Raw genomic sequence first — 15,936 nt, forward strand, 5'->3', positions numbered from 1 at the left:
AATATAACCTTTTGAAACTTTAATTAGTTTCTGATTTTTGATTGTATTCTATTATGATTTTTGAAGTTTTGTGTTTTACTGGTTTCGATGATAATATTGATGAGAGGAAACTATTGTAGGTAATGATGCAGGAATGCATGGATGCTGCTGAAGCGCTGCTTTCATAGTAAATGCTGAGGTTGATTCCATGGGAGGAGTTGTTGACGGTGGAGTTGGAATTGGTTTAAATACCTCTCCACGCAGAGCAGCAATTGAGAAGGCTCAAGCGGAGCTTAGGTTCCAATTTCCATTTTTTTATGTTTCCACATTTATTCAATTATTTTTGCACTGCAAGTTCCATATGTATAAGAACATAAAAACAACATTTGTGTGCTGATGACAGACAAGAGTATGATGTTCGTGAGGAAAGGAGGAGGGAACTTGAATTTCTTGAGAAAGTAAGCTTATCTGATATTTTGTGACACTGTTTTGTTGCCCGTTCCTTCTATAATGGATGATCACCTTCTATCAAAAAACAACCAAACAGTGGATGTCGCTTGAAATACTTTTCTTGCCTTTTAGGGTGGAAATCCTTTGGACTTTAAGTTTGGGAATACCACTTCTGTTAGTCATTCTGCTTCACTTGCTGATCAGCTTCCTGACCAGCTCGGTAATAGGTATATCTTTTTGTCTTCTATCATTGGATGAAGTCTTTTGCATTACTCAACTGTCCTCTTTTCCCCTTATTCCATGGTCTTTTCTTTCATATTTCAGTGAAGCTAAGGGTAGCTTTGTGTTGACTGCTTCACCTCATGGGGACTCTGTTGAAAGTAGTGGCATACCAGGGGCCCCAACTACCTGTGAACCAAATAGTGCTGATAATCTTTTACTCTTGCGTGTTGCTAATGAACTACCTGGAGGGGAAAGGAACTCGAGACGACCTAGTTCGAAAGCTACTGTTGCTCCATCTGAACAATCATCGCAGTTGGATGGTAGTCAAAATAACAAGGAAACAGAAGATTCTGCTATTTTTCGCCCTTATTGTAGAAGACACCGATCTAAGTCAAATAGAGATGGTGGTAGATCTAGTTCATCCGATATTGACAGAAGTCATGGTGGTAATACATTGTCATCAGCTGCTCGTCAGGAATCACGGGAATTAAAGGGAACGGTACCTGGAATGTGCAATGAAAAGAATCAGACTCGTTCTAATCCAAAGTCCTTCAGTTCAAATGGTGATAACATTTTAAAACTGGTAACTGATGATGGTCGATTGGATGTGGAATTGAATGGCACTCGTGATCCTGATACAATTACGGCCACAATGAATGGCAATCCCCCTGACAGTGAGTTTGACAATTCAGCTTTGAGATGCCCAAAGGAAAATTTGCACCATCAGCCATGTCAAGTCACAGCTGAACAAGCACGTAAAGGAGTGGTTTCCCAGGGATCTGATGTTGTTCGGGAAAAAAGAGAGTTGGTACCAGACGTTGTTGAACACCCAACTTCTGTGGCTGCTACCAGAATTGAAAGTGAAAGTACGTCTGCTGGTGTACACGGATATGATGAATTGACAAAAAATGGTAAAATGCCTAATGGAGGTCAAAATGGAAGTGTAGTATTAGGGACAAAGCAGTTAGATTTGGTGTCTTCTTCCAAAAAAAGTAGACTAGGTTTAGATGTAAATATGGATATTGATATGTTTAATAATTCAAGGAAAGTTGATTCAAGGAGAAATTCTATCGAACAGTTACCAAGTTCTGATCAAACATCATATCAAATTGGTAATGAAGGGATGTTGGAAAACAAAGTCGTGGCTTTAGATAATACTCTTGTTCCTCATGACCACCACAATGTTAGACATCAGAACGCCTCTAGCAGTGGTTCTTTCTCTAGAGATGGAATAGACATTCGAACTAGTAGACCCAATATTGTATCTGATGCTAAGGAGGTGGAACAGAGTGGCAAAAATGGACTGGGAATTGATGAAAAGAAGAGTACTGTTTTGGGTGAAGATTCTAAAGAATGCAAGGAGAAACTCAACTCAGAACAACCTGAAGTCCCTCTGGGCTTGTCCAAAAATGAGATTCGTGAGGATACTGTGTCTGGAAGGAATTCTTCTGCTTTATTTGATGTTCAGAGTTTTTCTGGTCGTGAGTTGAATCAGGCAGGCAAGGCTTTTGAAGATTCTATCCTGGAAGAGGCAAGGATAATTGAGGTTGTCTTTCATTTTTTTCTTTGGATTATATAAAACTTGACGTGCATAGCATGGAATTCTATGATTAATTTCTTTTCTAAGTTTTTGAGGTTTGGCTTTGATGCTAACAGGCTAAGCATAAGCGGATTGCAGAACTGTCTGTTCATACACAAAAGTTAGAGAGTCGACGAAAATCTCACTGGGATTTTGTGCTAGAAGAAATGGCATGGTTGGCTAATGATTTTATGCAGGTAATTTTATCGATATAATTAATACTGAGCCACAAATGTCTGGAGAGTGAAGTCAAGTTTTAATGTTATGGTTGAAGTATCCACGAGAAAATTATGTTCTCCAGTTGCATCATCTAACTTCTGTTATCTTTTGCTTATAGGAACGTCTATGGAAGACAACTGCAGCTAGTCAACTATGTCACCGTGCAGCTTTTGCTGCTCGATTGAGAAATGAAAAACAGAAGAAGTTTGGGAAGATAAAAGAAGTTTCCCAGTCCTTGGCGAAGGCTGTCATGCAGTTCTGGCACTCAGTTGAGGTGCTTTTATATAATAGTATATATTTTAAAAATCACATGGTTTATCTAAATCTAGGAAGATGGTATAACGAAAGTCTCTTATTAAGACTCTAAAACTTCCCATTGGGATACAAAGTAGAAGCATTTTTCTGCTTTCTGTTCTTGTAGAATACGTTTAACCACTTGCGTTGACTCTTTAGTTTATAGTTCCTGTTTACTATTGCATTTTTTTTTGGTACCTGTTCAGCTTTCTCCATTTCTTCTCACATGCAGCCTCCATGGTTAGTTTATTTGCACCTTCCCCCGTTTATTTCTTGTACTAAAGACCAATACATGTATGTAAAATCTATTCAGCGGATGTCCATATCATACCTTTACCCATAGATGTGCACTATAGCATATGTTTTAATTGTGTGTTGTCATCCTATTGTATGTTGTTATGGCATAGAAGTGCAATATTCATCTCATGTCCCATAAGTAATATAACTTGATTAACCAGTAGTATTAAAAAGAAATTCTTTTTTTAGCTTGTTTTATTATCTCGTAATTATGTGTCACAATGATTGGCCAGGAGCCAAGCAAAGAGTTGGAGCTGCAACACCAAAAGAATAGGATCTCTACATCTCTGAAGGAATATGCTGGGCGATTTCTGAAATGCAACAGTTTTGTTTGCCCTCAGCATGCAGAAGCACCAAAAACCCCTGACAGGACATCTGACTCATGGCACCTTGAAATGCCATCGGAGGAAAACCTGAAAGAGGCATGGACTGTAATAATAAATGTCCTAGCTGTTCTTTTTTTGTTTCTACATTTGCACCCATCATTTAGTCTGCCGTGCCTTCCTCTAGTCCCTTCTATCTCGCATAAGCATGTCCGTATGCATGTTCTTGCACTATGTTTTCTTCAGTATAAATATGTTTTTTGTTCTATCTATCACTTATAAGACCATGGAATATTTTGCATGTTTCTTGTCTTTAATCTTTTAAATTAAGAGGATGCTAGATTGACTTTATGATTGATAATTTATAAATATTTACGTATTTAGCTTTGACTTTATAGGTAAGCCTTTTTTATACAATTCCAATTGGTGCGATGGATACATATAGAAGATCTATTGAAGCCCTTCTGTCGCAGTGCGAGGTTGGCATCTCTACCATTACTGTTTGTGGATATTGATGTGATGTCTGCCTTCTTTTTCTGTCCAAGGAGAGAGGAATTGAGGATGAATATTAAATCACTTCTCTCCGTGTCTCCTCTCTCACTTTTTAGTACAATTACTATACTATCTGTTAATAACCTTGGATTTATTTTTGTTATTTAATAACTGAAACTAAGCCATTCCATGTGTGATGGATTGTTTTCTGGAAACCTCAACACAATCTTTTTTGAAAGTTAATTGACTTCAGTTAATATTTAGTCAATTGGTTTGTTAGTTCTTGCTCATTTGCTGAAATGAAATTTGCAGAAAATTGGTAGCTGCACGAAGGAAGAAGTTGAGACTTCATTATATGATACTTTAGCAGGTAATGCTCGTTATTCATGAATTATTAGTAGTTCCACTAGCAGGTAATGCTTGTTATTCATGAATTATTATTAGTTCCTTATGGATTGACGTTGTATGGTTCTGAAGCTGACTTCTGAAATTTTATTTTTGATGTTAAGATGATGCATATGATGATGACGGTGAAGCATGCATGCATTTTGAAAGTAGCAAGTCATCCAAATATGTGCAGAAGAAAAAAAAGCACTTCATTAAATCATACACTGGGAGACAGTATGAAATGGGAACTGATTTGCCATTCGGACGCGGTGCAAATGGGACTNTTATGGACGCGGTGCAAATGGGACTCAACAGTCTATGTTAATAGGAAAACGGCCTGCTAGTCTTATTGTCGGTTCAATACCAACAAAAAGAGTGCGTACTGCTTCAAGGCAAAGGGTTATAAGTCCATTTAGTGGTGGAGCTGCCATGGCTTTGCATGGTCAAGCTAAGACAGATGCTTCAAGTGGTGACACCAATTCTTTCCAGGATGATCAAAGTACTTTACGTGGTGGATCTCAACTCCAAAAAAGTATGGAAGTTGAGTCAGTTGGGGATGTGCAATATGATTCTGCAGAAACATCAGTGAAATATAAGAAGAAGAAGAAGGCAAAGCATCTGGTACATATAAGCTCATATATTGAAACTAATGGTTTCTTGCTGGTACAGGGTTACCTATTCTCGTTTTTATTCCTTCCGCACTGTCTAATTGTTAAGTGAATATGGTTGTAGGGCTCCATGTACGACCGCAGATGGCAGTTAGACTCTACCGTTTTTAGTGAACCGGTGGGTTTATGCTTTTTTTCATTTAAGTTTTGTTACTCTGGCGTGAATTTCTTTTTAGTCATCTTCATTTATTGATTGCAATAGTAGTTAAACTCCCTCCCCTTCAATTCTATTCGTAACTAATGTGGAGAGTCTGTACTATTTCAAAGTTAAAACTAATGTGAGCTTGAAGGTTTTGTGTCGAAATGCCTGAGGGAGCATATTAGGTTAATATGAATTCATTAATCTCATATGAACACTATAAATGGGCAATTATATTACATCTCGTTGCCATACTACATTTAGTTTCCAATGTAACGAGTAGGATATTAAATCCTAGGTAGGTAGCCACCATGACTTGAACCCATCCCCTTTAAGCCCTTTAACTACATGGTCCTTCTTGACCGCTAGGCCAATCCATGGTTGTTGCCTTGAAAACTTTTATCTTGGAAACTAGCTGTATTAAAAGTATGGAGTGAGGTAAGCTGATTATATCTATGCAATGCGCTGTGGACTATTGCAATTGATACAGGGTATAAATATTTGACGCATTATAGTGGTTTTTGATCTCCGCTAGCTTCTTTTTGAAGAACAAAGTGTTTTTTCTGGGGGGGCGCAGGGAGGAGTTAGGAAGGACCGTTGTAACTGTCGAGCAGAATTGGCTTTAACAGAACTTCCTTGTTCATTTTTGGTGGATGAACAATGAACACAATTCTTGATTAATTGGGCTTGGGTGCATTTAGTTACCAATCCTATCAGGATGATCTAGGAGTATTGAAGATTCTCAACCTTGAAGCCATTTTATCAAAATTTATTTTTATATAGCCAATTTTTATTATTAGTTTTTCTTTCGTGTGCCTACCTGGAAGTCAAAAGCTGTAGTTTGTCACTAATTTTCTGTTTGAGCCCATGTAGCTATCCTCACTGGCACAATTCACAAATAATCTATGCACATTAGTCTCTTGCGGCATTAAAAACCTTGGTAATGAGAATTTGGAACTTTCTCAAGCTGAGCTCAACTATAACTACATGAAAAAGTGGTCTACTGGTAAATCATACAATTTGGTGTATTCCAAATTGCATAGCTTTAACGTTACTGATATTGTTCCCAAGTAGTGGAGGCTGCAGAATGCACTAAAACTTCACATGAAGTTATTGCATTTATAAATGACTAATTGCTAATTTTAACAAGCTTAATAGATAAGACATCTGTTACCACTATATTTGATCTCCTCCTTGCCCAATGTGGAACTCTAAATTTTCTGGTGGCTAGTTCTGAGTATGAAAAGAAAATGATACTAATCAGTGAGAAAAGAAACTCAATAGGGGAGATTTTGTGATGGTTTTATTTGAAGAAGAGTCTTCCATTCATAACTTGCAACACAAGTTGCAGCTGGAAAAAATGTCTTGCCTCATTTTCTGAGGAGAGGTCTTGCCTCACCTTGAAGAAGATGAATGTCCATACTTCTATTGTGGAAGTCCATCCCATTGGAACATCAACCCTTGCTTTAACTTCTTTAATTCATATGAATAATTTATGCATTGAATTAATTACATTTTCTACAAGACTCAAGGACGTTATTTGTTATTACTATTTTCTATTTAGGTGGAACAGATGAAGGGACATATTTGTAATTTTATTACAGCAGGAGTTGTTTGTAGTTAGCTTGCAGTTACAAGTTAGTCGTTGGTTCTTGCTGCCTGCTAGTTTCTAAATAAAATTGCTTTGTTTCATTTTGCGAGGCATGAACACATTACTTGATTTTGTATTACAAATCTTGATATCTTGGAGTAAATGCTATAGCACTTATAGTATCTCTACTCTTTTTAACTCCTTTGATTTGGGCATCAATGAAATTTATTTCTCACCGATAAAAAAAAGTTCGTTTAGCTCAGAAATCTGTGTAAATGCTATAGTGCATGAGTAAGTTCCAGTGGGTATCCTAAAATTGTTATAGAATTAGCATTCTGTTGTCAAATGTGTGTTGTTGGCTTAAGAGTATTTTATTGGTTTTGTCTTGATTTGTTGCATATTTGGATATTGACCACATTCTTGGTTCCTGATGATTTGCAGAGGGATAATTCCAAGAAGAGACTGGATAATCATCATTTTGAATCTAATGCAACTAGTGGTATTTTATTTTTCCTTTTCTCATTTTTTCCTCAGATTATATGTTTATTTATTTATTTGTTATGTTATTTGTTCACGATCCTTATAGGATTACATGGGCAACATAATGCCAAGAAGCCAAAGTTAATGAAACAATCACTTGATAACACCTTTGACAATATAAATCCAGTGTCTGGATCCATACCTTCTCCCGTTACATCCCAAGTCTGTAATATGCCAAACACTAATAGAATCATTAGATTGATTGGTGGCCGGGATAGGAGTCGAAAGGCTAAAGCAGTAAAGGTACTTTGTCCTTTTTTGGTCCCTCATATTAATTTAAATCTCTGGAATCTGTTCTGATATTTTGTATTCAATCATGGGATTCTTTGTAGATGTCTGATGCACAGTCAGGTTCTGGAAGTCCATGGTCACTATTTGAAGATCAGGTATGTACCTTTGATACTCTTCAAAACCATGCTAATCTGCTTAGCTGCATCTCACGGGAATAGTTGATACGACTCTTTTTCTATATCAGGCACTTGTTGTGCTTGTACACGATTTGGGTCCAAACTGGGAACTTGTTAGTGATGCGATTAACAGCACGCTACAGTTGAAGGTAAAAAGAAACTTAGTTTATTTTTTTGCATTGGCTAGTGCTCAATATTGTATTTGGGTTCCTAAATATATATAAAAAAAATTCTCAATTTGCTTGTCTTTTTATTGGGTGCTTGTCTTATTGTCTTCCAAAATATTAGTGTATATATCGCAAGCCTAAAGAATGTAAGGAGCGTCACAAGTTTGTGATGGATAAGACCTCTGGAGATGGGGCTGATAGTGGAGAAGATTCAGGCTCATCTCAGCCCTATCCATCTACATTGCCCGGCATTCCGAAGGCAAGTATTCACCTATCAGCTTTACACATGCACACACAGAGAGGAAAGTATAGATGAAACAAAATTGTTAAGGAACATTGGAACATGTCCTAAGTGCCCCATGCTGGTTGGTTCTTGCAGGGAAGCGCAAGACAATTGTTTCAACTTTTACAGGAACCCATGGAAGAGGACACTCTGAAGTCGCATTTTGAAAAAATCTTTAAGATTGGGCAAAAGCAACATTGTCGACGAAGTCAGGTTTGTTGGAGTTTTTACTTTTAGTATGTGTATCTATAGTAAGTCAAGCCCCTTACTTCTACTGTCACATGTTGTATTCCTTCTCAGCAGAGGACAATTGGAAATTTTTAATATTTTTTCTGTCGTCTGTTACCTGCAACTGAATATCCAAGCGAGAGATGTTTGCTATCTGCAGCAGGAAATTTTTATGAGCTCTACCGAAATCTCCCTTCTCCCCTTCACATAATCTTTTCTGAACTTCCTCTCCTCCAAGGCCCCTACCCACACCACACAATCAAAGAAGAAGGGAAATTAATAAAGTCCTCCACTACAGAACTGATATACTTCAATGCTGTCTCCGAACTTGATATAACCCTCCATGAGTTTTCTGAGTTAACCTTAGAATTTTTAGACACAATCCAATAGGTCCTTTTCTCTACAGTATATGTAATAATCTAATGCCAAGGAGAATGATGTTCAAATGAGCACCTCCATAACCATTTTGATAGAAGAGCTTCATTTTTCCTCTTTTGTGTTGACTACTTTTAAGGAACTGAGACTAGTTTATTCTAAGCTAGCAGCACTGTATCTTGTTCCAGCTTGTGATATGGATCCACATTCCATACAGGCACCAATTAAGAAATTCTTAATATCTTTCAACTTCTTTATCAATGGAACTCTTGAGTAGTCAAAACTTGAGATAATAAGTTGGCAAATTAGCAACTTTGGCCTTGCCTTGAAAATGGTGTTGTACAAAGAGCTCCAAAGGAAGCTAACTTGTATGATGACTGCTGTTATTAAGAATCTAAAAAATTCGGATTTGAATTATGCTTGAACATTCTAGCAATTAACTTATCCAAGTCTTTCCCTTTTTCTTGACACATCAAGCCATACTGAGGAGATGGTGAGAAATGGCCTTTTCTTTTTTATCCTATTGAAGGTACCAAGTTTTCTATGTCAAGAAACCAAGTGAAGGAAATTTCTTAGGGATCTTGGACTTCCATATGCAAATCACTTAATATTAAGTTTTCAAAAGTAGGGAGAAACTCTGCAGAATTTCCCAAGTTGATTGAGAGACACCCTCTCTGTCTTCTGAATAAGCCATACTAAGCATTTTTGTTACAGTTCCAGCAGCCTGTAAACATCCATAGAAATAGTTGTTTTCTCTATTCTTGAGGACCAGTCTTCTATCAAGTTCAGCTATAGTTCAGAACTGTTGGGGAAGTTTTTAATCGTAGTTTTAAGCAAATTTAAAATCTTGGTGTGCTGCTTATTCTTGTAAAGGCATAGTTTTTGTCAGTTCAGTGCTCTCTGCCTTTTGTATTTGTTTATTTTCTCCATAGTTTTTCTCAAAAGATGGATTTCTTCTCCAAAATTAAGAGAAGGCACTACATCTTATGAAAAGGGATATAAAAGTCAAAAAAAAAAGGAGTACTGAGCATTAATGGGAGTCTTATCTTTCCTTCCTCTGCTACTTTGCGCTGTAGTTAGAAAAAGTTTTTGGTTGCAAGTATAAACGAAAAATTTTCCACTGTCCAATTACCGATCTATTCTAATGATGAGCTCATCTGAGAAAGCTTCAAGAACTTCTGTATGCAGCAAAATGTTATTTATGACATGGCCTGGTGCCTTGTCTCAAAGTTGGCTGCCAAAACAGCCTGTACACATAAATATAGTTTCTGTGAATTGGTTTATTTTGTTATTACCTTATCTTTGAAAATTTGTAATGTTACCTATTTTACTATTTGATGTATTCTAACCTGTACCATGTGTGAAAATGGTAACCAGGAACCTAAGCAAATAGTACAACCCCACGGTTCTCATGCTATAGCCCTTTCTCAGGCTTTCCCGAACAACCTGAATGGACTGATTTTAACGTAAGTTTTATTTAATTAAACTTGTTGGATTTCTGGATTCCCCTTCTGTAATAGTTTGCCTGCTGTTCTTTGTTGGAGTGTATCATAGCTAAAATTGATATATTAATTTTTCATATTTTGTATTTTCCGAGACTAAAAATAACTTTCCCCCCCCCCTCTTCTATCTGTTCGGATGAAGGCCACTTGACCTATGTGATGAGGCGACAAGCAGTCCAGATGTTCTTCCAGTTGGTTATCAGAGCCCCCATGCCAGTGGAATGTCTATGGCAAATCAGGGTTCTGTAGCATTAGTTCTTCCTAACTCGGGGGTGAAGGTTTCCTTACAAGGGTCTTCTGCAATGGTTCAAGGAACTAGCTTAACCACTGCTTCTGGTTCACTCAACAACATCAGGTATTTTGCTATCATACTTTTAACAATCCATATTTTCTGTACCTTCGACAAGTCACTTCAGCTTCTCAAATCTCATGATTTCACATGGCATAATATACTTTACAGGGATGTTAGATATAGTGTTCCGAGGACATCATTGCAGGTGGACGAGCAAAAAAGAATTCAACAACATAGTCAAATGCCGTCTGGAAAAAATGCTCAGCAATCTCACTCATCTGTACCTCTGAATCATCCAGGAAATGAGCGTGGGGTGAGAATGTTATCTGGTGCAAATGGTTTGGGCATGATGTGTACAACGAACCGTTGCATGCCTGTGTCAAGGCCAGGATTCCAAGGACTTACCTCATCATCACCGGTGTTAAATTCTGGAAGTTCTTCCAGTACTGTAGGGATGTCAGTTCCTGCAAATGTACACACTGTTGCTGGTTCTGGCCAAGGGAACTCAATGTTGAAATCTCGTGAGACGTTGCATGTAATGCGGGTAAGTAATGAACTTTCATCGATTCAAGATTGCATATGCTTTACTGTCTTTATACGATTGTTTCCTGCATTTTAGTTATACATAGTACTACAATCTGTGGCTAGCCAGTATTGTGACAATTCATACCCAATGACATATTGTTAGAAAAGTAGATGATATCATGCTCAGTGTTTTGAAGTGGGCTTCCCAAGAATGCAAGGGGTATGTGCCTCGCTTCTCCCTCTATCAAGTGCACCAAGGCATTCTGCAGTGTGCTTTGTAGCCCCATTTTATGTTAATTTTAAGTTCTAATTTTTTATTATTATTATTTTATTATTCTCGATACTATATTTTTCAATATAAAAACATTATTTACGTTTCTCAATTACGTGCCACATGAGAAAAAACCGTTGCTATTCTTTGTGTCCTGCGCTTAAGCTTCATAGAACTGTTACACGTTTGTGTGCATTTGCTTTAAGAAACACTTATCATGAATTGGGATGCAAAGAATTACTTTCTGCCTTTTACTTTGTCTCCAATCATCTAAATGCTATATTCTACAGAGATGAATGCTTGCAAAACAGGGTCAAATAGCATCATCTAGATGCATGTTTTTTCCTTCTTAATGGAAGGCTTCTTATAAAAATAAACGATCACAACTTATTTTCATTATTTGTTGGAAATTGTTGAGTTTAGTGTTCATATATCATTTCTCATGTTCCTAATAATTGTTTTGTAATTTTGTTATCTAGATGATCTCACTACTCTATTCTGTTTCTAGGCTGGTCAAAACACAGAGAATCAAAGGCAGACGATGGTTCCAGAACTTCAGATGCAAGTCTCTGGGAGCAACAACAGACCATTAAATGGTTCAGGTTCTTCCTTCCCAAATCAGACACCACCTCCACCACCATCTGTGCCTTCATATCCAGGCCATCTCCAGTCGCAGCATCAAATGGCGTCACAACAATCTCATGCTCATAGCAGCTCTCATCATCCACATCTTCAACCCCCAAATCATGCCATAGGTCCACAGCAGCAGTATGCAATGAGGTTGGCCAATGAAAGGAAGCTGCAACAACAGAGGTTCTTGCAGCAGCAACAACTGCAACAAAAACAGCAGCAGTTTTCTACATCAGGTTCTCTAACACCACACATTTCGCCACAGCCCCAACTTCCCATGACTTCTTCAAATAGCTCGCTGGTCCATCTGCAAACTTCATCGCAGCAGGTCTCTTTGCCTCCTATAACCTCATCCTCCCCAATGACACCCACATCATCACAACATCAAATGAAGCATCACCTCCCACCTCACGGATTGAGCCGGAACCCCGGAGCCAGTGGGTTAAACAATCAGGCGTTGAAGCAAAGGCAACAATCTGCCAGGCATCATCCTCAACAGCGACAGCAGAGTCAGTCTCAACAGCAGGCTAAAGTTATGAAGGGAGTAGGAAGAGGAAGCATGCTGATGCATCAAAATCTCACCGTTGATACTAATCTTGTAAATGGCCTTAATGTACCTTCTGGTGATCAACCCTCTGAAAAAGGGGAACAGATCATGCAGTTGATGCAAGGTCAAGGCTCATATTATGGATCTGGAGTAAACACAGTTCAACAGTCAAAACCATTGGCTCCTCAGTCATCAAGCCATTCTCAGCTACAGAAAAATCTTGTTTGTGCTTCTGGACCACCCTTATCAAAACCAGTTATTCAGATGCAAGCTAATTCCGAGAAAAGCTCTCAAGGCCAAGTTCCACCTGTTTCCTCCTGTCACACATTGTCAGCTTCACATCAGGATGCTCCATCATCAATAATATCTTCAAACCACCCTCCTTCACAACCTCCTCAGAAGCAGCTGAATCAAACACAAACAAGTTTTGAGAAGTCCCTTCAGCAGAGTTCTCAAGGTATCTCTGATCCAAGAATGAAGGCTCAGACTGATCTAGCTCAAGCTGACCAGCAGACACGTAAACAAGCCTCTCAGGTAGGTACGGATAAAGCAATGCCTCAAACATCTGCCACTGCAACTGATACCACACCAATTACTTCTGTTTCTTCTCAGTGGAAACCATCTGAACCTGTGTGTGATTCTGATGTGCTGAAGTCAAAATCTCAGTTGGGTTTGATTGGGAGTTCACCTCTTACAAACTTTTCTGGGGGTGAGCCATTACCTAACAACCTGGGATTAGGCCCTAGGCAGTCCTCTCGTGCCTGGCCACAACAAGTTCCATTGCAGCAACCTCCAAATCGATTTGCCCCTTCCCAGCAGCAAGAAAAGCAGCAAGAGGCCTCGTTATCCCAACATCATCAACCTCTGCAACAGCAAGCTCAGCATCAATCACAGCACAAGCAAGCCGAGCAAGCTAGTTTGTATTTGAAGCCTGAAAATGCTAATATAGAATGAAGCAATCTGGTGATAGAATAGTGCCGAGTCATTTGTCCGGCTGGGGTTTGGTCAGCATGCATTCTGTAAAGGCAGCGTACAGGTAAATCTGGCTATCAATCTCAATGAATGCATTATTAACCTAGGATGATGAAAAGGAAAAAAAAGAGATTGCCTGTTGTTTCATATCATGAAAGGATAGGCTTGCATGATTGAATACTTTCATTCCCTCTCAAATGCTCGTTCAGTGAAGGGTGTATTTTGAAAACTAGTTTCATCAAGTTTTGTTTGTTTGTTAAAAAAAGAAACCAAACTTTTCATTTAAGAAATGAAAGGTGATGAAGGCGCAAATAAATGAACTCCCAGAAGGGTGGAATAAAATAGTACAGAGATATTTGTAAAGGTGAAATATGAAATTATGTGGTAAGAAGAATATATGAGCTCAATTTTCAACCTGTGCTTTTATTTGCCAAAATTTTTCAGGTATTTTGTCACACCATTTAGTCATTTTCCTCAACTCCACTTGCACATATAAGGCTTTATATTCACCTGTTTAACCATTTTCTGGCGTTGGAATTTTGTTGTTTCAGACATTCTTATTGTAGAGTGAAGAACATGATTTCATCATTAGTTTTTATTATTTTCGCAGATGAAGCTGGTTAATTATTCACGATTGAGGGCTTCGCTAGAGAGGAAGTGGTGGAACACGTTCTACTTCACAGATTGAAGTTCTCATATGGGATAAATTGTTCTCTATTCATGAGACCCATCCCTAGTGCAGTTCAGGCGATGTCCCTTACCCTTCCCTTCTCGTTTCCTCGAGGTAAAATTGAAGATGGGAAGGACAATATTGCTGCATTGTGATTTATGTATATTACCACTGGCCTAGTTTTGGGAAGATAGAGACAGATGTAGAGGTACGTGTACAGGGTCTTATCTTTCCTTTCTCATAATTCTCTATTTTTCCGTTGTCTTGAGGTTCTTCTTCAAGTCACCCGTCCTTTTATTAGAGGGCCTCGTTCCTTTTGGAGTTGATAGATTAGTGCATGTATTGACATTAATAACCATTAAGAGGGTAGAAATCATTTCCGAGGTCAAATGCCTCCTCGGAAAATTTTGTGAATATTAGGTTTCTGGCATCTGCATTATCAGTGCCTTCTAAACTAACCATCCATCAGTGCATGTGCACCTGTAGCAGTATTGTATTATGTAATTGTGTACCCAATTTTATAATGCAACAAGCTTCAGTAACTGATCCATTTCTTTTTTGCTGTTCTAGAAGAAAGAAGCCTTTTCTTTGAGTTGCGGCTGCTAGATTCTCTGACCCATAGTTTTCCCAAGATGTCATTTTCTTCTGTTGTCTTTTCTAATTCTTCATGCACCCGCACATGATTTCAATGTCAATGTTGTCTGTGGTAGTGGGCATCTTCTTTGAGATCATTTTTATAAAAACTTCCCTTTCATTCTTGATATGAGACTTCTAGGAGACAGTTGGCTCTCGGTTTTAATGAGCTCAAGCATTGGAAGCTTGAATCTATATGACGTGTTCAAATGGTGCAAAGAAATGAAACCCATAGAAATCTGGGTTTGTAAAACGACTTCTGTATGGTCCTTATAGATTTATGATTTGTAAAAGTTTGTATGTAGTATAAAGGTGAGTTTCATTAGTTAGTATTGAATCAATTCTTGCAAGTTGTGATGGACAAAATCAGGTGTCAAGTAGAAACTTAGCTTCATAATCCTGAGCTTACACCAACTTTACTTGGAAGTCAAACACCCCTTAGTGATTTAGAAAACATTTGTGATGTATATTAGTAACCCGTCTCGGTACCGAAAGGGATTTGAAGCTGTGATGTGTGGGATTGCCCAGGCCTCATCCTACCCTCTAGACCAACTGCCAACAAGCTCTGGAATGTTTTTCTAAGAAACAATCACATTTCCTTTGGTGCTTTGTGACATTTACCATGGTTCTTTGTAGACAGAAGGTAGGGTTTGGCATTATGATTCTTCACTAACTCGTATGAGTGTATTAGGTTGGATTGATTGTGCTATTGATGAGCTTGCCAATGTATGCTGGTGACAATGGTTTCATCTTATTATGATTGTTCAATGAATGTAATTTCTTGAAACATGGATTTCAGACATCTAACTGTTCCATGTTTACTATTTATGGATTGCCCAGTTGATAACTGCTTAGTAAACAAGGACTCTTGGCACTCTCCTTTTTTTTCTCTTCGATTTTTTTTTTTCTGTTATAGTGTGCAGCCATCTTGTTATTCTCATCTTCGGATTCATTGATCTAAAGCTTTTGGAATGCAGCAGAATTCATGTTTCCAAGGGTCTGTTAATGGTTACCAGAAGTTAACTTTGATCTACATTCAAGTCCAATTTCTGTAATTTGTCCAAATTTTGTTAAATTGTGAAGTTTAAATCTTCAATTCTGTTCATTTCACAGCAGTGGAACGTTCGAGGACAGATGAATTTGATTCTTTTAAATCAAGTGAATCTGGTATGGCCTTAATACCTTGCCAAGTTAGACTTGTCCAAGACTGAATCTTTCTCGAAATAAAAGCAGGAACGGATTGCTATCAACTAT

General features: G+C 38.1%; 1 protein-coding gene across 1 annotated transcript; it reads left to right on the forward strand.

Moving 5' to 3' along the window:
- The first annotated feature begins 133 nt into the window (after window positions 1–133).
- LOC111779213 (chromatin modification-related protein EAF1 B-like) lies at window positions 134–14,598 on the forward strand. Its single transcript, XM_023659309.1, is given in 24 exon segments — window positions 134–276; window positions 383–437; window positions 562–656; window positions 754–2,197; window positions 2,308–2,427; window positions 2,568–2,723; window positions 3,274–3,471; window positions 3,762–3,842; window positions 4,168–4,225; window positions 4,365–4,501; window positions 4,504–4,863; window positions 4,975–5,028; window positions 7,082–7,139; window positions 7,227–7,423; window positions 7,513–7,566; window positions 7,656–7,736; window positions 7,876–8,013; window positions 8,134–8,250; window positions 10,018–10,106; window positions 10,285–10,497; window positions 10,603–10,978; window positions 11,739–12,941; window positions 13,020–13,443; window positions 13,990–14,598. Coding segments are annotated over 23 exon segments (5,769 nt in total). The 3' UTR covers window positions 13,362–13,443; window positions 13,990–14,598.
- The last annotated feature ends 1,338 nt before the right edge of the window (window positions 14,599–15,936 follow it).

The sequence above is a fragment of the Cucurbita pepo genome, chromosome LG17, assembly GCF_002806865.2.
Source record: "Cucurbita pepo subsp. pepo cultivar mu-cu-16 chromosome LG17, ASM280686v2, whole genome shotgun sequence".
NCBI lineage: Eukaryota > Viridiplantae > Streptophyta > Magnoliopsida > Cucurbitales > Cucurbitaceae > Cucurbita > Cucurbita pepo.